The sequence below is a fragment of the Peromyscus californicus genome, unplaced genomic scaffold (assembly GCF_007827085.1).
Source record: "Peromyscus californicus insignis strain IS unplaced genomic scaffold, ASM782708v3 Scaffold_15__1_contigs__length_86483966, whole genome shotgun sequence".
NCBI lineage: Eukaryota > Metazoa > Chordata > Mammalia > Rodentia > Cricetidae > Peromyscus > Peromyscus californicus.
The window spans coordinates 52424986-52446754 of record NW_026294447.1 but is presented as its reverse complement, the minus strand read 5'-3'; the positions used below and the strand labels follow the sequence as shown (position 1 = coordinate 52446754).

Sequence of the window (21769 nt, the reverse complement as noted above, 5' to 3'; positions counted from 1 at the left end):
GCTTGAGGGTGTTGCAGTGTTTTATCATTAACTGAGATTTCCTTGGGCCAAGATAGTACTGTTTCCTTCATAGGGAAATGGTGTCATAGGCTTCTGGCCACGAGTCACTATATCACAATACTGCCAGGCCAGCATCCGTCCCTGTCCTTCTCCACAGCAGTATAATACCAGCTCCTTTTCTGTGCGATACTACTGTCTGCTGTCTTACCTAAGCTCACAAGGGTGTCTATCAGCCGCAAATCTGTACGGTCAAGAGAGAGAGACCACAGGATCTGGCCCAAGCTCCTGGTCACAATTCCATGTTGTTTTTTTGTTTTTTTTTTTTTTTTTTTTTTGTCCTAGCTTTTTTGTAAAACTGATTTCTCAGCCTGAACTGCTCTGTGTTGTTCCTGGAGTTCAGCTGTGTGTTCTCTGTGAGGAAAGTTCACAGTTCTGGCCACAGTTGAGCTGGCAGAGCTCCAGGGGTACAGGCCTCTAGTCTATACTGCAGGAACAGTGACCCCTGCTGTCGAGCTCCAGGTCAGTCTGGCTGAGTAACCACCACTGTCAGACCTGGGGGAAGCACAGCTCAGCTTGAACTTTGAGACAGATGTTCCCAGGCATGATTCAAATGTTTGGCTTGAGGAGTCCTGAGGATTGTAGTACACAGGCATGCCTGAATATCCTAATATCTAAGAAACACAGCCTCTCTCAACTCTTAGCAAGGCGAGAGGTGGCCATGGGACTTCCTTTTAGCCTTGAGCCTAAAGTGGATTCTGGTGTCACTGTTCACTGAATGCCTGACATTAAGATACTTGATAACCCCCTGATCCCAGGGCCTCATGTGCTAGGCAAGTACTCGACCACTGGGTTATATATATAAAACACTTAGTGGTTAGATTTAGCCACTGCCACCCAACAGCCAGATGAGATATTGGTAACTCGGAGCATCTTCCTTCTGAGTGAGTTCTACTATTCTGACGTTAGGACACAGCAGCATTTCCAGGTAGATGCCCTTCTTGTGACCCCACTGTCTACTTCTCACCTGGCTGGAAGGACAAAGCAAACATCAAGGATCACCCAGGGGCCTCAACTTTCCAGATGCTGCTGCGAGATGTCAGTGGAGTTGATAAGTAGGCTCAAGGCCCCTGCATGCACACCCTTGGTAAGATGGGGCCAGTGTTCAAGCCCATCTGTGTCCACCTAGTGTGCTGAGGCTTTGGTCAAGTCTGTGCACAGCTTCCTGCATCCTTCCAGTGTAGTCCACTCATGAGTGGCCTGCGGGAAGATGGTGTTGTTCTTCATTACATAACCAGTACCCAACATTAAGAAGCCAGGCTGGCCGGGCGGTGGTGGCGCATGCCTTTAATCCCAGCACTCGGGAGGCAGAGGCCTGCCTGGGCTACCAAGTGAGTTCCAGGAAAGGCGCAAAGCTACACAGAGAAACCCTGTCTCGAAAAACCAAAAAAAAAAAAAAAAAAAAAAAAGCCAGACTGAAAGTTGTTTATAGAAACTGTTTAATGCTAGGAAGATGTTTTCATCTGAAGGAAGCTGTCGGGCTTGACCTTGGGCATTCACTGAGCCCCAGGCCCCGTTGTCCCAGGCTGGCTGTATATATACTTGGCTCTTAGACCTGTTGCATTGTTCCCCTGGCTCACACTTGGGGAAGCCATTCACTTCTGAGGTGTGGTTCCGTTTGCAAAGCTCAGGTGAAGTGGCATGGCCAGGGTCACACAGTTGAGAACTGAACTCGGGCAGCTGGCCCCAGCAGAGGTTCATCTGTTCTAGGGAGACAGCCAGAGCAGGTACACTGCTCTGTCACTATCCCTACTAGTTGTCCCCTCTGGGAAAGTGAGGAATGCACAAGCATTTGCAAAGATGAGCTCTCGAAGCCCCTGTGCTTCCAGTGTTTGATCTAGAAAGAGGTGGCTGTATGGGGTGCAGGAATCATTCAGAAAGTGGGCGTGCTGGCATGATTGTTGCTGTAGCCTAGCCAAGAAATTGCTATGGCCAGCCAGGTTTTAGCATGTTCCCAAGTCTCCCAGTTGCCCTGGCCCTAGACCCATCTGAACTCCTTGGAACAGCCCAGGTGGGCATCCTGTGTTCATACCATTCAGCCTGGAAGTGAAGAACTGTCTGGCTGAAGATAGTCACAGAAATAGGTGCCCGCTCTTCTGGGGTACTTGTCATAGACCTCGACACTCTGAACCAGATCAGGGTGGAACAATTAACAAAAGATGAAGGCCAGATTTATACTCCTGTGCCAGTGACAGACTCACTTAGCTGGAGCCTTTGAATCTAAATGTAGCCTTGGTTCCCTCACTGCCCAGACATCTGGGTGCTTTTGGCTTACACCAAACAAAACAAAAGAAACAGATCTGAGATTTGTGTGAGACTCGGGAGCCTGCTGTCCTGTGTGCAGACTCAGCAGACCCTCACAGTAGCACCAGCAGTCTTAATCCCTGCAGAATGAAACATGACGGGGAGCCTTGTACCCAAGGAAGGGTACCAGTGGGTGGTTCCACGGCTGTCCTACAGAGGAAGGCAGGGCTAGCAAGTGCTTCAGCCCAGCCGGAGACTGATTTTCCCAGTGTCCTCAGGTGGACTCCTGAAGGTCTTGAGACAGCAGGGTGAGTAAGGGGGCTATTAAGGGGCACGTGCAGACCAACAGGCCACTGCCAGCACTGGAAATGCCCCTGCTGCCAACTCCTATGGCTTGTCTGTTCTTTCCTGCCTAACTGCCTGTGAAGCAAACTGGGAAAACTAGAGAGCCTTTCCAATCTGTGCTCCCGTTTCCATGCTGCACATACCCTACACAGCTGACGACCTAGAACCTACTTCTACATTCCCTGGGAATTATGGGCAGCTGCAGCTCCCTGGTCCCAGACATGAACACACTGACTCAGGTCCAGGCCCTGTCTTTGTCAAGCTTCATCCAGGTGGGGTTGACAGCAGAACCCTGAGGGGCCTGTCCTCCAAAGTCAGGAGTTCGGGTCCTGAGGTAGAAGGACCTTACCTTAAAACCTGAGCTTCATGCTGAAGGCTAAAGTCCTTTTCTGGACTTTGGGTATAAAATTCTCTTTCTCCTCTCTCCTCCCTCTCTCTCCTCCCCCCTCCCCCCCCTCTCTCCTCCCTCTCCCCCTCTCCCCTCTCTCAATAAATGGGAAAGCATAGCCATCATGAATGAAACTACACACAAGCCCCTCACATTCAGACAGTTGTCTACCATTACCCACCCAACAAAGTAGGGCTGGACTCTTCATAGGTCTGGTAAGTCACTGGAATATAAAATATGACAGCTGACCTGAGCTTTTCTTCCCTATGAAGGCCACTGCCCCTGGTGAGGACAAACCAGATATCCCCACTTTCACACAGCGGCATGTCAACACTGCCAGGAACCTCTTCCAGATAAATAAATAGGTCCAACGAGGTTCTTACAGTAAACGGATACATAGACTGGGTTCCTGGCTTTCTGGTCCAGAGTTAGCAGGCATTACATCATCTATCAAAATAAATACTAAAATTCCTACTAAGTCATGACAGTCCATAGTGGGCACAGGTCTCAGTTGAGTGGCTTTACCCAAAAGGCTGTATGTTTTCTAGTTGTTTAAGTCAATTAAAAAATCGCCAAGGCAGAATGTTCCATTCAGAATGCAGTCCATTAGATGATAGGCTCCGGCCTGGCCTAAGGTGAATCAGTGTTTTTCAGCTGCATAAAGGATGTTGTAGTGGGATGTTTTATAGAGCAGATAAACGGAAGGGATGGCAGCCTCAGGGAACACGTGGTGGTTCAGAGCCGTGTCCATCTCATCCACATACTCCACCTGCAGAGCAATGTTCAGTGCCTGCGACAGAGCTGTGATCTGGACGTGGTCACACTCCATGGCCATGGGCTCTACTTCCTGCAACACCAAAAGGAAACACTTAGGAGGGAGGCTTGGGGAGGAGGGTGAGTGGGTGCAGCCCTGGCTGTCAGGATCGAGGTCACCTGTGCTGGGGGGGTGCTCCTCCGAAGCACGTGTGGACGCAGGTGCTGATAACCCACCTGTCACAGACAACACAGCCACAGACTCCTGAGCTTGCCGAAAACGAACCTGAACCATTTTTATTCCAGACCCTTTAAGGAATGTGCAAAAGGGGAGGAATCTTTAAGGCTAGCATCAAAACTTAGAACTAAAAGAACCTTGCCACCAAAGGCTTCCAAGTATAAGTGCTTGCAGAGGCCAGAGCCTGTGTGTGGATGGGTCCTGATGCTGCAGAGACAACAGAGGCAGAGATGGTGGCAGGTACCCCAAAGAGGGCAGCTGTTCTTGTGCCTACTGGTAGTTGCCATCCAACTTAGGGCCCAGTACTTCCTAATTTAAAAAAAAAAAATCCAGATAGCTATGTGAAAGTTGCCCACTTCTTTACACGTGGGTCCCTCCTTCAGATAAATACATCTAAATAAAACCCCATCTCAGGGCTAATGTGACAGGAGTCCCAAGTCCTGAGATTTCGGATAGGAGATTCCCTGGGAATACAAGCAGCAGCTTGCTTAAGCCTCAGAGCTCAGGCCACTCCAGGTGCCAACCTTGCTAGTTGGCATTGCAAGGATGTTCCTCTGGGCAGAAACAGTGGTCCTGGGATGTGTGAGAGACAGACAAGCAAAGCCCAGGCTGGGGGCTACATCCCCAAGGAGGGTCCTAGGGACCTACGTGAGTACAGAAGTCTTTGATGTCCATCTCCTCATCAATGAAATGTCGGAAGAAGTCAGCTCGGTTCTTAATGAAGGCCGATGTGAGCAGGCGCAAGAACTGCACGATCCGGTCCGAGGAGTTTTGGTCATTGAACACCTTCAGCAGGCTGGACACGGAGCCGTCCTTCTCTACCAGCTCTACCACACTGTAAAACTTCACGCTGCCACCGTCAGAATAGGCCCCAGCAAGCACCTGCTCCCCCCCCCCACCCCACGGAACCCCCTCAGCTCATTTTGAGATTGTGAGTATTAATGTTGAAGCCCAGAGGTACATCTAGGGGCCTGGCATTGAGTCCCCTCCCACCATACATTCAGAATGGCAGGAAACTGACAGTCCTCCAGACCGAGGTCCCCTGTTCCCCCATACTCCCACAAGTAGGAAATGACCCTGCCCTGCCCCAGCCCATGTGGAAGACCTTGGTCCTCAGCCAGTGTGGCTCAGGTGAACTCACAGCGTTAAAGAAGTTTCTGAACTTGTGTTCCTCAAAGCCGGCAGCCAGAAGGTCATTTGGGGTCTGTAGCACACGCTCTTTGAACCTAGAGGAGAGGAGACCTGATGGGCATAGGGGGAACACAGGGTGTTGCTGTGACAGGCAACTTCCCAGTCCATGCCAGCTTCACAGGAGTCCTTGTGGTGTTTCAGAGCACTCCACATGGACCCATGCTGACCCGATACCTTTCCTGCTGTAGATGAAGAAACGGAGGCAATGACATCATAATCCCCAGATATGGTAGTTCTCTTTCAAAGGCTTCCTATCCCTGTGGGCCCACTTCTCATGTCTGCCCTGGTCATGTCCAGCTCTCTCTCTTTTCACCTCCTCCCTTACGTTCATCAACTGTCACTTGAAGAATTAGCACCCCTTACTAAAACCCAAATAGTGTAAAGGTACAATGAAATAAAGCATATTGAAAACCAAGAACGAGGCGGGGGAGATGGCCCAGTGTTAAGAACACACTCTTGCAGAACACACACTTGTTTGATTCCCAGCACAAGCTCACAACCATCCATAACTCCAGTTCCAGGAGATTCCATGCCCTCTTCTGACCTCTTCTGGCACCTAGGACACATGTGGGACACATACATGCATGCAGGCAAAACACTCATACAATAAAACAAGTCTAATTTTAAAGATAAAAGAACACTCAACGCTTCAGTTTCCTATCTAGTACTCATTGTGCTTCTAGGTGGCTGGCTGGGTGATGTTACATAAGTGAGGTGAGAATGCCATGGACCCCAGCATGCGCTTCTGGCCCTCAGATCCCTGCTCTGGTTGCTTATGTGGGGTAGCTAGAGATCAGCCCTAATGCCAGCTTGCTCACCAATCAGGTCTCCCAGCCCCTAACCCCAGCCCTGTGGCTTCTGTTCCCACTCTGATGCATAGCCCCTTCCTTCCTGCCATGGATCACAGGGCCCTTGTGGGCATGGTGAGGAGTCTGTCCTGGCCACCATGGAAAGCAGCTCTTCATTAACCTCAGGACCAGCCTGGCGCTAGGCTGCACTCACTATCAGGATCAAGGGTCAGCCAAATGGCTTGGCAAAAGTGGCTGCCCTTCAATGCAATGGAAGGAAAGAGAAGACCGTGTGCCCTCACTGTCACACAAAAAGAACACGACCAAGGCCAGCAGGGACAAGCTTCCTCCTTTTGTCTTTCTGTCTTTCTTTCTCCTTCCTTCCTTCCTTCCTTTCTTCCTTTCTTCCTCCTCCTCCTCATGTTGGTGTTTGAAAAGGGTCTTACAGTATGCCCCCACATCTGTTTTTCTTTTTGCAGTAAATATCAAGTGCCCACCCAGTGTTGGTGAGCCATGCCTTCAGGCAGTGCTGAGGGAAGTACCAGACAAGTCACTGGCACCTTTCTCAGCCTCTGGGCTGCTATCAACACCATCCTAGTGGACAGCTAGGTTTCCAGGTATACCATGCCTCTACCAGGCAGCTCTCAGCCCCCCTGCTACAGCCTGGTCCAGGGCAGATTCAGCACAGTGAAGGAGAGGAGTCTACACAGGTCCCACTCACTTGAGGATCTCTCTGCTCTTGCCCAGCAAAGACTCCAGGTAGGCATATCCCAAGGCCCTGTAGAAGCAGTTCCCATCTCCTTTGGTCTTCCGGATTGAGGTAAATCTTTTGCTGAGTTCCTAAGGGGGAGAAGAGGATGCACAAACCTCAGCAGCGACGGCATTGGTGTGGGTCAGCCACTGGCCTGGCCATAGCTCCCTCCCTTCTGCGCCCCCCACCCTCATCCATCCCACAAATACACAAATACACTGACTGGGATGTGAGACACCGAGAATGTCAGTCAGCCCCTGGCACTAGGCAGCCGTCAGGGGAGGTGACATAGAGTTAGATGTGGTGACAGTATGAGGACATGAGCTGGGGTGCCCTGGGTCAGAGACATCCACCCCAGACTTCTCTCATCGGGAAAGGGTTCCTAGAGGAAGCTGGCAGCTGAATGTGGTGTGTGCAGAACACTGAACAGCCTCAGCAGTCCTCAAATGTTTCTCAACGGTGTCAGGAGTGGCATGCCACCCACTCTGCTCCCAGCATCCCTGTGAAATGGCCTAGAGCCTCTCTCTGTCTTGTGGGACAGTAGTCAGGGTTTTGTCAGTACAGCCTGGTTTTCAAGGGACTGGGAAGCCCCAGCAACAAGAAGGCACAGGGCTTATCTGGATCCCCTGAAGCAAGCTGGTTGGGTCAGTGTCCCTCTTTCTCAGCTCCTGAGAGGCTAGGGGAACACAGAGTTGACTTTCCTCAACCCTGAGTCCTACTGGATGTCCTTCCTATGGTCACATGCAGACCTCAGGACACCAGTGTTACCCTGAGCTGCTGACTGCCTCCTGGCCCAGAGTAAGAAATGGCCCCGGCACCATGCTGTATCTGCAAGGTCCATGGGAGGGGTCCAGAAGACTGCACAGCAATGTCATCAAAGACCAAGCCCATCTGCCATGGGCACCACGGAGTGGGGGCCTCGCTCCTCCATCCTCTCTAGCCCTGGGAGTGATCCCTGAAACCTCCCAGTGATGTCCCCTAGTACAGCAGTGATGAGCTCAGACCCAGCTCATCAGTTCAGGAGCTATGTGGCCACTTTTCAGTTTGCTCAGTTGTCAAGTGAGAACAGAAATACTTGCCACAGAGAATCATAAAAAAGACTCAAGCAAGTAAATCCAGCACTCAGAACAGTGCTTAGCTTTAAAATGTATGGTTTTCCCACAAGGAAAGGATTTCTTTCTGAGGTAAAGGCCCAATGTCAGAATGGTATAAGAGTTTCAGTTTGTCCAGGAGCCTGGCTTGAACTCCATGCCTTCCAAAAGTTGTCCCCTTCTTTACTTACTCCCAACCTCCATCCCCTTTGCTGAGGCTCTCATCTCTACCCTCTGCCCCACCTGGATTTTCCTCTGGTAAATTCTATTTTCAGGATGATCCCGAAGAATGGATAGAATGTCACATTTTTCTGATATTAGGTTGAAAGATGTTTCACTCTGAAAGAGAAAGAAGAAACATTCTAAGCTGGCTTCAAAAACACTAGCAGGGCTCTTGGAACTGATAGCCTCTGAACAACCAGTTACACAACCCAGAACATGTCGTCCCCCCTTGGAAGGGACGTGTGAGCATGTGACCAGCATCCTAGGGACCTGCCTAGATTGTCTGGTCCCAGGGCAGGGGCAATCAGGCCTGGCACCATCATGAAGTATCTTGGCTATAAAGAACTGACCTCATAATTTGCTAACAGATTTTTTTTTAATATTTAATACTTCAGACTTAATAAATCTCTATGTTGGAATATGCTCCCGCCCCATTCGTTCATTCATTCACTTATTCATTCTTTCCTTTACTTACTGCCCCCACCCCAATTCCTAAACATGCATCCTGTGTCAAGCTTGGTGTCTGTCACATGCTGTCAATATAGAGGTGTTGCCATCCCTCCACAAAAGCCAGGAATACTACAGGGCAAAGGTTAGCTGTGAGGTGACCCCATGTGGCACTGGAGGGTGTGTGCTAGGGGCTGGGGACGGGGTAATGATCTGAGCTTACACAAGGTCTGGGGCAAGAGGGACATCTTCTTCTACCACCTACTGGTGTGTTGCCCAGCTCTGAGTCAAGGTCAGACCAAGCCTGAGCATATGCCTGTGGGGAGTCAGGGTCTCTAAGCCCTGGAGGGACTCAGCAAGCAGGGTGGAAACAGGGCAGAGGATGCCATGGATCTAGGAACGGCAGTCACCTCCCCACCTGTGCTTTTTCACTAGGCCTGGGGTGAGAGTGCTCAGGGGTTGGAGCTCAGCCAACTGGCCATGCACTCTTGCCACCAGCCACCCAGGAATGGAGCTCTCCACAGAGGGAAATAAAAGGTGTGGGCTGGTGAGATGGCTCAGAGTGCTGACCACCGGAGACTGATCCCAGGATCCCACATGGAAGAAGGAGAGAATCAACTCTCACAAGCTGTCCTCTGATTTGTGCCAATGGTTTGCGTGTGTGTGTGTGCATGTACACACACGTGTGTGCATACACACATTGTTCTTTAAAGTGCTGTTTGACCCACATAAAGAGTTTCCAGCTTAAAATAAGGGTTCTGTGGCTGAGAATGTGGCTCAGTAGATAAAGCACCTGCCTTGTAAGCGTGTGGACCAGAGTTCAGATCCCCAGAATACACATACAGGCTAAATGGGCAGCCAGCCTGTAATCCCAGTTCTCAGGAGATTGGTACAGGGGATCTCTGGGACAAGCTGACTAGCTAAATGACCCAAGTCTGCATATTCTAGGCCCATAAAAAGTCTGCTAGGGCTTCTGGGAAAGGTTTGGTTTGGGATAAAAAGAGCAGAGAGATGCTGATACAATGTCTACTTTACAGCAGTCATCCTGTGACCAGAGGTTGAGAGTCAACATAAGGAGGACAGTTTGAGGACCTGCTGCTACCTTAAGCCCTACAACGTGTGAAATGGTGACAGGTCCCATTACTTAGCACCGACTATGTGCCAAGCTCTGGAACTGAGGCTCGTATATCCCCATTATCTCAATTATCACAACACTCCTGTGAGGTGGCCATTATTATACTCACGGCACTGCCGAGGTCAGGTGGTTTGAGCTAGGAAGTGATTAATACAGATCAGTGGGAAGTTCAAACGCACCCAAGTGCTAGGGAGGCACAGCCCAGACTCCAGAGCTCAAAGGACTCCTCTGCCAGACCACAAAGGAATGTCCTGTCCAGGGCAGTGTTGGACCATCCTACCCAGAGGCTGGGTGAAACCTTTCACTTCTGCCACCCCCCAGAGACACTCCTCCCAAAGTTCCTGATGGGAGTTTGGTGTCTCCAAGAGCCTTGCCAACCTGTGGGGCTTACTGCAGGGTATCAAGGAACAGTTTCCTAAGTGACGCTAGGCACAGCCATTAGAAGGTATCAGCAGGCTGAGGCTGTGGCTTAACAGCGGAGCACTTGCCTGGCACGTGTGCAAGGCCCTGGGTTCATCCCCCATGGCATGTGTGCAAGGCCCTGGGTTCATCCCCAGCTCTGCAAAACACACAAAAAACAAAACAAGAAAGCAAATCCCACCACCACAGGGGTGAGTCAGTCTCTCCTCCACCTCCTTCGAGCCTTCTACCCATGCCAAAAAGATACCAGCTTCTTCCTTATGGTCTTCCTTTTCAGTTCCTAGTCTCCCTTTCAAAGATCCATGAACCTCTGGCTTCCAGATCGAAGTGGCTCCATTTCATTCCCAGATTGTTGGGTTTTTTGTTTTGTTTTCTAGATAAGATTTCTCTGTGTCATTCACAAGGTTTAAAAAAACCTTTAGGCCAAGCCAACTTTGTTGACTTCCTGGGAATATAACTATATTTCTAAATCATGGAAGAGGGACATCATTTGTGTAACACACAATTGCTGGTGTGCAGTTAATTCTGCTCACACTGTACTGAAGAGGCAAATCCCCATGGGCAGGTATCAGTCTGAACAGCCCTCTTTACCCCTTGTATGCATGGCAAGGTGACCCACAGGCTGGTGGCAAGTAGCCACGTGCTCTGCTCAGCCAAACTCCTCCTTTCTCCATTGCTAACTCATTCCTTTCTTGCTACTTACCCCATGACTATTCGTTTATAAAAGCAGTTTTACAGATGGCTGTCTTAAAATGGCTGTCTTAAAATGGTGCATGGGCTTTCTGAACAACGGGCTACAGAGCAGAACGCCCCAACTGTATTTAATGAACTTGCACTCAATTCTGGCCCCCAACAAAACTCAGAAATGAATACATCAGGGGCACAGGGACCCCAGAAGGATACCTAGTCAGCCATATTTACTTGGCAGTTTTTAAGAAGGCATCAGCAGAGGAGAGGAAAAGGGACTCTGTTCGTCCTCACAAAGAGGAATCCTGAGGGGAGGCACGACACCAGGGAAGGCTTCCCAGGGCCTGCATTTGCCTGGCACATTAGGTAAACTCACTGCCATCGACAAATTTACGCAAGCTATTTGAAGCAGTCACACTAATAACAAGACACTGAGCAGTGGGACCAGCTGTGCACTGTTGAGCGGCACCCTTGCCTCAGCCTCAGCGGGAGACTTTTTTTTCCCAAGTGTATCTCATTTGTCCCTAATCTCTGTTGTATCCCCCAACCCCGTCCCTCACTCATTCCCAACCCTCGAAGGTCTGCTTGCTATGGCTTTTGAAATGTATGTGTCTTTAAGGAGTGTGGTAGTAAAATGTACATAGCACGAAACATACATTTTAGCCATTCTGATGTACACAGTTCTATGGCCTTCAGTACCTGCCACTCTCCCCCGACCCCCATCTTTGGAAATCACTCCTCTACTTTCTGTCTTTATGAATCAGACAACAGATGAGATGTAGTTTTCTACTTGCTGTGTGGGTGGTGGCGCACGCCTTTAATCCCAGCACTTGGGAGGCAGAGGCAGGCGGATTTCTGTGAGTTTGAGGCCAGCCTGGGCTACAGAGTAAGTTCCAGGAAAGGCACCAAAGCTACACAGAGAAACTCTGTCTCAAAAAACAAAACAAAACAAAAAACCCCAGACATTTAAAAAATACATATTTACATATATATATTATGCTACAGATACTATGGGATTTTTTTTTTTCCCCACTCAATACTAGTTAAAAACAAACCATGGCTGGGTATGATGGCACATGCCTGTAGTCCTAGCATCCAGGAGGCTGAGGCAAGGGGATGGTGAAATTGAGGTTAGCATAGGCTACACTGTGAGATTGTCTCGGGAAAGGGGACAGGGCTTAGAAGAGGAGAGGGGGAGGGAAGAAAGGAAGGTAGGTAGATGGGCCTTGGGTCAGCTTCTAGTGTCCCCAAGTGTATACATGGGCGCCCTAGTGACAAGCAGGTTTCCACCCTGGCACTTACAGTCCCTAAAACAGAATAACCCAAGTCTCCGCCCAAACCCACCAGCATTCCTGGGTGAGACAAGCCTCAGCTGCAGGAAGACCCTAAGGGCAGTATCAGTTTACTAGTCCAGGAATCTGGAACAAAGCTCGGGTTTTGACCTTGACTGAACTGGTGTTTGCTTTTAAACCCTGGCTGGAGAATTCCAGGTTGTTACGGAGAAAAGAGAAACAGACAGGGAGCACCTGACTGTCCTGTCAGACCTAACCAGGACACAGGAAAGACCTTTAATTGCTGGTTTGCAAATAGATGCTAATTAATTAAGTTGGGCTGGCAGCGCCCAGGCTTGCCAACAGTTTCAGCAGCAGAGGTGTGGCACGTTTCACTGACCAACTCCACAGTCAGGCCTCAGCTCACTCCTCTGCCTACAAACCCCATTTACCGGCCAGCCATCCTGTTAGTGCATCTGAGCATGCTCACATCCCAGGCCACGCCCACATCCCCAGGGCACGCCCACACCCCCGGGCCCAGCAGCACCTCCCAAGTCTTCTGAGCATCTTGGGCAAGATTGACTCACCAACCAGGCCCCGAAGCCACTACTTACCACACAGCCTGACCACAAGACACCCAGAAGAGCAGGAAACTCCAGCCTCACCTGCCAGCAGCAGGTTCAGAACCTCAATCTCTCCTCTAGAATGCTCATGTCTTTGCCAGAGGCCACCCAGGCTTGAACCCTGGCCTCCTCGCTGGCCTGGAGTCCCCATGACACTAGAAGGAGAGTACTTTTAAATGTCTACTTGGGGGCTGGGAAGGTGGCTGAGTGGGTAATGAACTTGCTGCTTAAGGGCCTGAGTTTTGTGACCCAGCGCCCATATAAAAAGCCACGCACCTGTGACCTCAGCAATGGGAGGGGTATTTAGAGACTCTCCAGTGTTTGATGACCGGCCAATATAGCTGTCGGTGAGCTCTAGGTTCAGTGAGGAGACCCTGTCTCAAAAACTAGAGGGGCTGGGGAGAGGGCTCAGGGAGCAAAGTACCTGCTACACACGAGTCAGGAGTGGAATTCCCATCCCCAGAACTCACTTAAAATCTGGGCTGCGTGGCAGCTGCCTGTGACCTCAGCACTCAGGAAGCAGAGATGGGGGTCCCTGGAGCAAGCTGGCTAGCTAGACTACCTGGAATTGGCAAACTCCAGGCCCAGCAAGAGACCCTCCCTAAATAAACAGCAATTGAGGAAACCACCCAGTGTCAATTTCCAGCATCCACATGCCAATCCATGTACACATGTGCCCACACACTTGTGAAGCAGGTTCATATGCACACTACACACACGTTAAGAAAATAAAAAGAAAATCTTATAGGAAGGCAACTGATGTCAATCTCTGGCCTCCACACACATGGACACAAATTTGTACAATCTGCTGTCATGAACACAACACACACAGGCATACATCACACACATATACCCAAAAAAGTCTCTCTTTCACTCTATATAGATGAATATACATATGAATACACATATTCATATATCTACACACATCCATATATATATGGATACACTTGTGGAGTGTCCAAAAGCCCATTATTGAAGAGGAATTAAGCCAAAGATCACTGAAGCCCCGGTGGAGGGAGACCTGTCTCCCTGAAGGACTTGTTCTTGCTCCAACACCTGAGGACAATCCTGGTGTCACAGAACATGACCACTTTACTTTTTTGCACTTGGCAATGAGGAGTCCAGCCTCCTCCATCTGGAGTCGAGCCGTGGACAGGCCATGCTTTCTGGGGGCTTCTGGAAAGCCCCATGTCCCCACCCCACAGACTGCTTTCCTCCATTCCTAAAGACTGCCTGGGGGTGGGGACACGGGTCAGTGGGTGGGGGCGCTGTCTGAGTTTGATCCTTGGGACCCATGGGATAGAAGTAGCCCTCTGACCTCCACACACATTCTGTGGCATGTCTGTACTCCCCTCCCCCACTCCAAGCACAGATAAATACATGTTAAAGGCTGTCTGGCTTCCATGATGAATGACTCCTTTCACCTTTTTTCCCATGGTCCCCTACTGAGGTCTGGACCTCCTCCCCCTTGTAAGGACCCTGGTGGTGACCTCACTGCACCTTAGTTGATAACTAAGGCTAATGTCTCACTTTAGCCCCTTAACTGAGTCACACTTCGGAACCTCTCTTGCCATGGTAATATATCCATAGGTGCTAGGGAACAGGATACGCTAATCTTTGGTGACAATTACTCAGCTTACTACATGGCTCTTCTCGGTGGGGCCCCAACCCCTTATCTTAGTAGCTATCTGTTTTCAGAGCTCCTGAAGCTGGGCTCTGCCTCCCTCAGATAGCGTGAACTTCTGTAACATCTTTCAGCAGCCACCCACCTGATCTTAGCTCCTGCCTCTCCTCTCCCTAAGACTCCAACCTCAGACAGCTGGCAACTTCTCAGACATCTAAGCAGCGCTTCTAATTCATTTACCCCCTGATTACTCAGTAGCTCATCTGTGTACTCCCAGGCTTCTCTAGGCCCTAGGGTACCCCTTCATCTAGACAGTATACCCCCAAATCCAGGACCCTCTTCTACTGTCTTACCCGGCTCCACTGGTTCCTGGGTCTAGCCTGAGAGCTCTCACCATCTCCCACAAGGAGGATGCTATACACTGTGTCTGGTGACCTCCAGGCTTCCACTCCTAACTGGCCCCACATTCTCCACGAGCAGCCAACACAGGTTGCTTCACAGGCAGGACCTTTCCTCAGTATTCTCTGCTAGGCTTAGGTGTTTGTTCCCTCCATGCAACCAAGTTAAACTGCCGATGTCACTGTATCAAAAGGCAGCATTCTGCCTTCACGGATTGAACCAACACCATGATCATGGATTGTATCCAGGGTTGACTCAGTTTCTCTAGCCCCCTTCTACCAAGTGATGCCTTCCCTCACGGTAAAAAAGCAAGAAGCTCTTGGCCTGAGGCTGACACCTCATCTTAGGACTTCCCAGCCTCTCAGGCTCTGAGCCCGATAAAGCTGTTTGGTCTAAATCACCCAGTGAGAACCCATTCCAGCAACACCAGGCTAAGACAGAGCCAGGAACCAGGAGCAGGAACTGCCATAATGAATACCTGAAGACATGAAGGGGAGTGGGTACTGCTGGGACACTTCCCAGATGAATGCTGGAGAAGCCTTCGCAGCTGGGAACAGACTGTGAAGGGCGATTCTGGTGCGAGTAAGACAAGGCGGAGAGCAGAAGGGAAAGCGGGAGTCTTCCGAGACTTTGTATGAGAAGGCTGGCAGGAACTGGCATGGAAAAGACCATGAGGATGCAGCCTCAGATGGAAGGGAGGCATGAAGTACTGGAGACTGCTGGGAGGAAGGGCCATCTCCTCAAGTGGCAAAGAACTTGACTGCAGGGTGTTCTTGCCCCAGGGCTAAATGGGAAAACAGAATTTAAGAACAATGACCTAGCCGGGCAGTGGTGGCGCATGCCTTTAATCCCAGCACTCGGGAGGCAGAGCCAGGCGGATCTCTGTGAATTCGAGGCCAGCCTGGGCTACAGAGTGAGTTCCAGGAAAGGTGCAAAGCTACACAGAGAAACCCTGTCTCGAAAAACAAACAAAAAAAAACAAAAAACAAAAAAAAAAACCAAACAAACAAAACAAAACAATGACCTAGGAAGGACATGGGACAGCAGAACCTAAAGGGACAGGCATCATCAGGGCTGTGGTGTGACTTCTTGGAACTTCACCTATTAAAATGTGAGAGGAGAAAAATGATGTAAAGATAGAATGTGTAAGTAAAGAGAATGAAAGTTTTGGAAAACTCACAGCCTGACTGTGTAAAAGAATGAAGCGCTATCTGCACACCAAGGGTATGGCCCAGCGGTTGGTCACCCGCTGAAGAGATTAGAAATTAGGACAGAAGGAAGCTATGTGTCATTCAGGGAGACGGAGGTAGAAGATGCCCTCAAACACAGCAGAGATCTTGGAGGCTGGCTATGCCTAGAGTGCACATTTCCAGGAAGCTCAAGTACCCCACATTTCAGGACAGCACATCTTCTGTGTGACCAGCTATATCAGGGCGCAGGGAGGGCTGCTGCTCTAGCAGCCAAAGCTGTGGCCTTGGTAGAGTCTACGTGGGCTGGCCCTGAGGCCTACAGAATGTTAGAGCTTGGGGTGTGGTGCACAGTGTGGGGGCCCAGCGCAACCAGGCAGAATCCCCACTAGGGTGATGCCCATGGCAGAGAATGCCATGAGGATGTAGTATGGCTATCATGAGCTGCTGCCTAGGTCGAGCCCAGTGGATCCCAGGGGTGGGCAGTTCCAACAGCGCATGGAGGCAGCACAGAGTCAAAGACTATTGTGGAATCAGAGGACCTAATTCAGTTGCTGACTTACTCCTTATGTCTGGCTGACTTCCCACTCTGGGAATGGGAATGTCTATCTTGGGCCTGCCCACCATGACACTTGGGTGACTGGCCCTCAGCTGGCAGGATCTGTCAGGACACTGGCCTGGGTCTCACCTCTGTCTGGCTCACCGGTGGGTCACAGCCTTGGCTTCTGGACATGAGTTGGGCTATAATAAGGTAAGACTCCGGTAACTGCTAGGATAGAATGAATGCATTTTGTATACGCAAAGAACAGGAGATGGGGGGGCGTGGCTAGAAAGCTAAGGTTTGAATGTCCCCTCTAAACCAAGCTGCAATTTAACTGCCAATGTGACAGTTTTTCAGAGGTCACAAGGTCCAGGGACTCCCCGATCATGAAAGGATTAGTGCAGTCATCCCAGGGAGGGTTTTTTTCTATCATGTTATGACAAAGTAAGAAGACGTGCGGGCCCTCACCAGAGGCCAGCGCCTTGATGATGGCCTAACCAGCCACCTGCAGAAGCAGAAGCCAATAAATGTCTGGTCATTATAAATCACCCGGTCTATGACATTGCTGTGGCGTTATGGCACCTCCTCAAACGCTCCACTGGCTTGCTTGCTCAATCTTTGACAACCTCCCATCTGGCCCTTGTACATCAAGGGGCTCCAACCACAGTGGCTACCCTGTCCCTCCAACAGGACACACACTTCTACCTCAGTGCCTTGGTACTTCTGTTTCTTTTTGTCCCAATGTTCTTCTGCCTCTTTCCATGACTTGGGGATGCCACCTTGGCAGAGAAGCCTCTCTCCCCTCTCCCACCATCCTATTGCCTTATCTTGCTTGTTCAGGCCATGATATGACAGGTGGGTTCACTGGCTCCCTCCACCCAAATGCCAGCTCCACAAAGGTAGGGACTTGTCCTCTGTCACTGCTGGCTCTCCACTTCCTGGAACGCTGGAACGTTGGAACATATTCCAAAAACGGATCCCGAGTGCTACAAGCCGAACTGTTGAGGCCCTACCTTCAACCCTCAGCATGCAACTTTATTTTAGAATATGGTCATCACTGATATAATTAGTTAAGATGAGGTCACAATGAAGAAGGGTGGGTCACCAGCCCCATGACTGATTTCCTTATTAAAAGAGGAGTATAAACACATGCATGGGAGAAAGCCATCTGCAGATGAGTTCCAATGTCACAAGTCAAGCTACTACTGGAAGCTTGGGGAAGCCAGGGATAGAACTTTCCCAAACATCTTCAGAGGGAGTGTGCCCTTGCCTGCACCTTCACCTGGGTCTTCAGCCTCCAGACTTTCCAGAAAACAAGTCCCTGTGGCTCTATCCCGCTGAAGGGCTTTACTGCAGTAACCCTGGTGAGCACATTGAATGAGCAAGCCTGCCTCTCACTCCAGCTGGCCACCCACGACCCAGCATCAGAGAGAGCCAGAAACCATTTCATATTCATCAAAAATGTAACAGTTCCCTCATGTGCAGACGACCCAAACTCCACAGCCCAGCATGCAAAGCTCTGCACGGAACACTCAGATCTCATCCAATTTTTCAGACTCACTACCCTGGGCTCCTCTAGCCTCCTTGCATCTCAATCAGCTGCTTACTCTTCCCAGAATGCCCACTTCTGACCACATCCCAAGGCATGTAAGCCAACTGCCCTGCTACCTGGAATGTACTCTTTCCCCAGTCCTTCCTATACAACTTCCAGTACCTGGCTTTTCCCACCAGTGGAATGTGCCATGCTCCCAAGGTCTGTGTTGAACTCTCAGGTCATGTCAGTAATTCACTGGCTGTGACCTGGCCCGCAGGCATGAACTCCAGGAGAGGGCAGGTATCATGTGTCTCTTACCACTGCCCCAACCTAGGCGGAGGATGCCAGTGGTGGCTCATTGAATATACACGAGAAGAATGCAGACAGGAACTTGTGGTTATGCTTATGCTTGACACTTACTCTTACCCCCAAGAGTAAAAGCACTTAGAGTGAAGGTGAACCCCTTGATATCTGCAGCCCTAACTCCTGAGGACTCCATGTCTTCTGCCTGGGACTCACCTTCAAACTCAGCCCAGTGACTTCGTCATGGAAATAGCGGGAGATGCTGTCATTCCCAAGACAGTCTCTTCTACCCACCACCCACACCAGGGAGCCTCAACCAACATTTAAAAACATTAAATCAACCGTGGTCCCCAGGATGTAGCAAGGTGCCTGACACACAGTAGGTGTATAATGACAACTGCCATGTAAACAGTCACTAGTTCTGCCCTCATGGTTCCTGGACAAATGTCCTATTTGGTACGTCGTAACTATTATCTTTCTCTCCAAGGCACCTAAACTCCCCAGAGGGGGATTGCTTTGGCTCCCAGCTGCTGGTCTCCTGGGTTCAGGGCAGATCCAGTTACACAGCAAGGGATGGACATTGAAGTCCCAGCCCCCTACTGCCCCGGGGTGCCCTCAGCTACCACCAGTGGTGCCCAGACGCCACGGAGCCTCCAGCTTCTGCGTGGCTCGAACTGAGTTCAATAGCTCCACTCCCTGGCAGGTGACGCAGAAATACCCGGGCCACTTTCCAGGAGCAGCAGAGCAGGTGAACGCTTGGGTACCAAGGAAAAGCAGGGAACTAGTGCTTCTAGTCCCTCCCCCTGTTTCTGGGCACATACCGCAGGAGGATGGCTTGTAAGATGCCCTGGCTGCCCACGGACACTCAGCACAGGTTTGACTCAGACCCTAGCCCTGCAGTATCCCAAAGTAGTGACCCAAATGTGGGATGAAGGGTAAACACAAAGAACCAGGCCCCTACACTACCCATCTTCTGGATTCCAAAGGCCCTAGTTGAATACCACCTCCCTCCCCAAACACACACACACACACACACACACACACACACACACACACACACACACACACACACACACACACCCCAAACCAAAAAACAAACAAAAAACCCAAACAGGGTCCTCATAGCAGCCACTGGGACAGCCCAGATTGGAAGTGAGAGACTGGGGTGTAGTTCAGAAGTTGAGTCTTATCTAACATGCATTTAGCCCTGGTTTCAAAACCCAGCATCACTAAACAAAACAAAAAGAGCAGTTGAGCCCAGAGCTATGTGATCCCAAGCACTAATAATGGCCAGGCTCCAGAGAGCCCTTTGCTGGAAGTTGAAAAGTATAGGGCAGCCACCATACTTAATCCCCTGTAGGAGGCCTGACCCCATGGCAACCTGGAGGGTGGGCTGATGCAACACAGAACACTGGACCAGAGGCTTGGGTTCAAGTCCTAGCTGTCCCACCATCACAATCCCTATCAGCTTTCTCCCTGTCTAGCCTCAGTTTCCCCACCTGCCCAAGTCCAGGGTTTAACCAGGTTTGACCAGCCCAGCGTCTCCTGGGCTTGATCTGCTCAGATGGTAGTTTCTTCTAGATCGCTTTTCCTGGACTTGTAACTCATTCCTCACTACTGGGGAACACCTCTTCATGTGGTCCTGACTCCACAGACCTGTTGCCATCGGGAGACTGAGCTTATGTCCAAGTGGCCCTAAGACTTGCCCGGGTGGCCAGATCGCTTGTCCCTGGGGATGATTGGCTGGGACAGAGTCGGTCTGTAGTGGCTAAGTCCGCGACGGGTGGGCTGAAAGCTGTCCACCGGAGTGCTACTTAACAAAGAGCAGGGACCACAACCCCGGAGGTGCCCCATCCAGCTCCAGCCAGGCACAAGCCTCGGGACTTCGAGGACTTCTCCTGGGACCACCTGGAGTGGACACGAGGCAGCAGGGCTCGGTCCGGGCTGGATCTCCCGGCTGCAGGTTCCCAAAGGGACAGCGCAGCACACCCCGGGCTCAGCGTCCCGAAGATGGAAAGGGCTAAGCCTCGCGCCCAACCGCGCGCACGCACACGAGCCCTGGCGGCGCCCCCCTCCCCGTCCCGCGACCACTGACCATAGTGACCGGAGCCGTCGGGCCACGTCCCGCCCCAGCGAGGAGCGAGCGGGTGCCACGGGAGACGCTAGGCGACTCCGTCGTTGGGTCGGGCGGCGCGGGCCTCGCGGGTGTGGGGCGAGAGCAGAATACACCCGACCGCCCCTCAGACCGGAGCGCAGACCTCCACTGTGTCCCAGCAAGACGCACTCCCCGCGATTGACGTTGGAAGCCGGCAATCAGAAGCCGGGACGCAGGACGTCACAGAAAGTGGGTGGGACTCCACTCACCTTCAGCCTATGCTTTGGGACTCATTTGACAGGAGGCCGCCCTCCTTTTAAAGACACAGAGTGCTTTTAACTGGCAAAGGAGTTAGCCCAATCAGGAAAGCCGGTCCTGGTTTGTAAAGACAGAAGGACTTTTAACTAAAACTGGAAATTGAAGTCTGGAAGATTAGATGGTCCTCATTAATTAATCAACGAGTTCACATGAGTATAGTTCGCTCAAGATCAGAGCACATGTGCTCAGGAAGCGCGGGTCTGGGTGACATTAAGTTACCTGCCTGCGCCTGTCTAGTTACTAAATAATACTTTACCTGTTTCCAACTCATGAATCAGTGGGTTGACAGCCATCCAGGTAATGTTAGTTGAATGAATGAATGTTCAGGATGGTTGAGTGTGACTCTGGAGCTGTGGGACTGTGCAGAAGACGCAAGACTGAACCAGGTGTAGGTGACTCACCCTGTGTAAAAGCTCATTATTACTGAACATCATACAAGGAATATTCATCATTTGTAGATTTATTTGCCAGCCCTTGACCCCTGGAGGAGCTACTGTAGGTGTTGTGTGGAGAAGGGTGCTTCTGTACACAGCACATAACTATTTTAGAAGGTCCTGGCACTTAGGCATTTCTACTTTACTGTGGTGTAAATGTGATAATGTTGGCTGGAAATGGTTTTGCTCTTTTCTTGGGCTGGTGACAGGTGGTCTCACACCCTCATAATACTGAACAGCCAAATTGAGTGGCAGCTCCAGTCAGCCCCACCGGAAGCAACAATAAACACATCCTAGCGTTCCGTAGTGCAAAGCTAGGATGATCGGTACATTTGGTGTGATGTATGCATAATGTGTTTTTCATTTTATGATGTGTGTGTATGTATGTGTGTTTGTGTCTGTGTGTCTGTGTGTACGTGTTGAGATGTGTGTGCACCTGTGTTGCATATGTCAAGGTCAGAGGTCAACATAGATGTTTTCCTCTATTTCTTTCTACCTTATTATTTTTATTTTTTAAGATTTATTTTTATTAGCCAGGTGTGGTAGCTCATGCCTTTAATAGCAGCACTTAGGAGACAGAGGCAGGCTGATCTCTGAGTTTGAGGCCAGCCTGATCTATAGAGTGAGTTCCGGGACAGACAGGACTACAGAGAGAAACCCTGTCTTTTAAAAACAACAGAAAG

The 21769-nt window shown here is 50.5% G+C and overlaps 1 protein-coding gene across 2 annotated transcripts; it reads right to left on the bottom strand.

The window, feature by feature from the left end:
* Window positions 1-1473: 1473 nt before the first annotated feature.
* Window positions 1474-20528, bottom strand: Otub2 (OTU deubiquitinase, ubiquitin aldehyde binding 2). Of its 2 annotated transcripts, none has more exons than XM_052738852.1 (6): window positions 20335-20528; window positions 8090-8185; window positions 6726-6844; window positions 5167-5251; window positions 4674-4868; window positions 1474-3881 (listed from the first exon to the last, which is right to left on the bottom strand). In XM_052738852.1, exons 1-6 carry the CDS (start codon window positions 20335-20337, stop codon window positions 3675-3677), a joined length of 705 nt encoding a protein of 234 aa, XP_052594812.1. In that variant the 5' UTR covers window positions 20338-20528; the 3' UTR covers window positions 1474-3674. The 2 variants fall into 2 exon arrangements, with proteins under 2 accessions (XP_052594812.1, XP_052594813.1); XM_052738853.1 differs by lacking the exon at window positions 20335-20528 and adding an exon at window positions 15153-15449.
* Window positions 20529-21769: the final 1241 nt, after the last annotated feature.

Coding starts and splice junctions, on each gene's coding strand:
- Otub2 (XM_052738853.1), bottom strand. CDS start 15,410: ATGGCCCTTCCTCCCAGCAGTCTCCAGTACTTCATGCCTCCCTTCCAT. Junction 8,186..15,152: donor ACTCCCCTTCATGTCTTCAG/GTATTCATTATG, acceptor TTTCTCTTTCAG/AGTGAAACATCTTTCAACCT. Junction 6,845..8,089: donor TTTACCAGAGGAAAATCCAG/GTGGGGCAGAGG, acceptor TCTCCCCCTTAG/GAACTCAGCAAAAGATTTAC.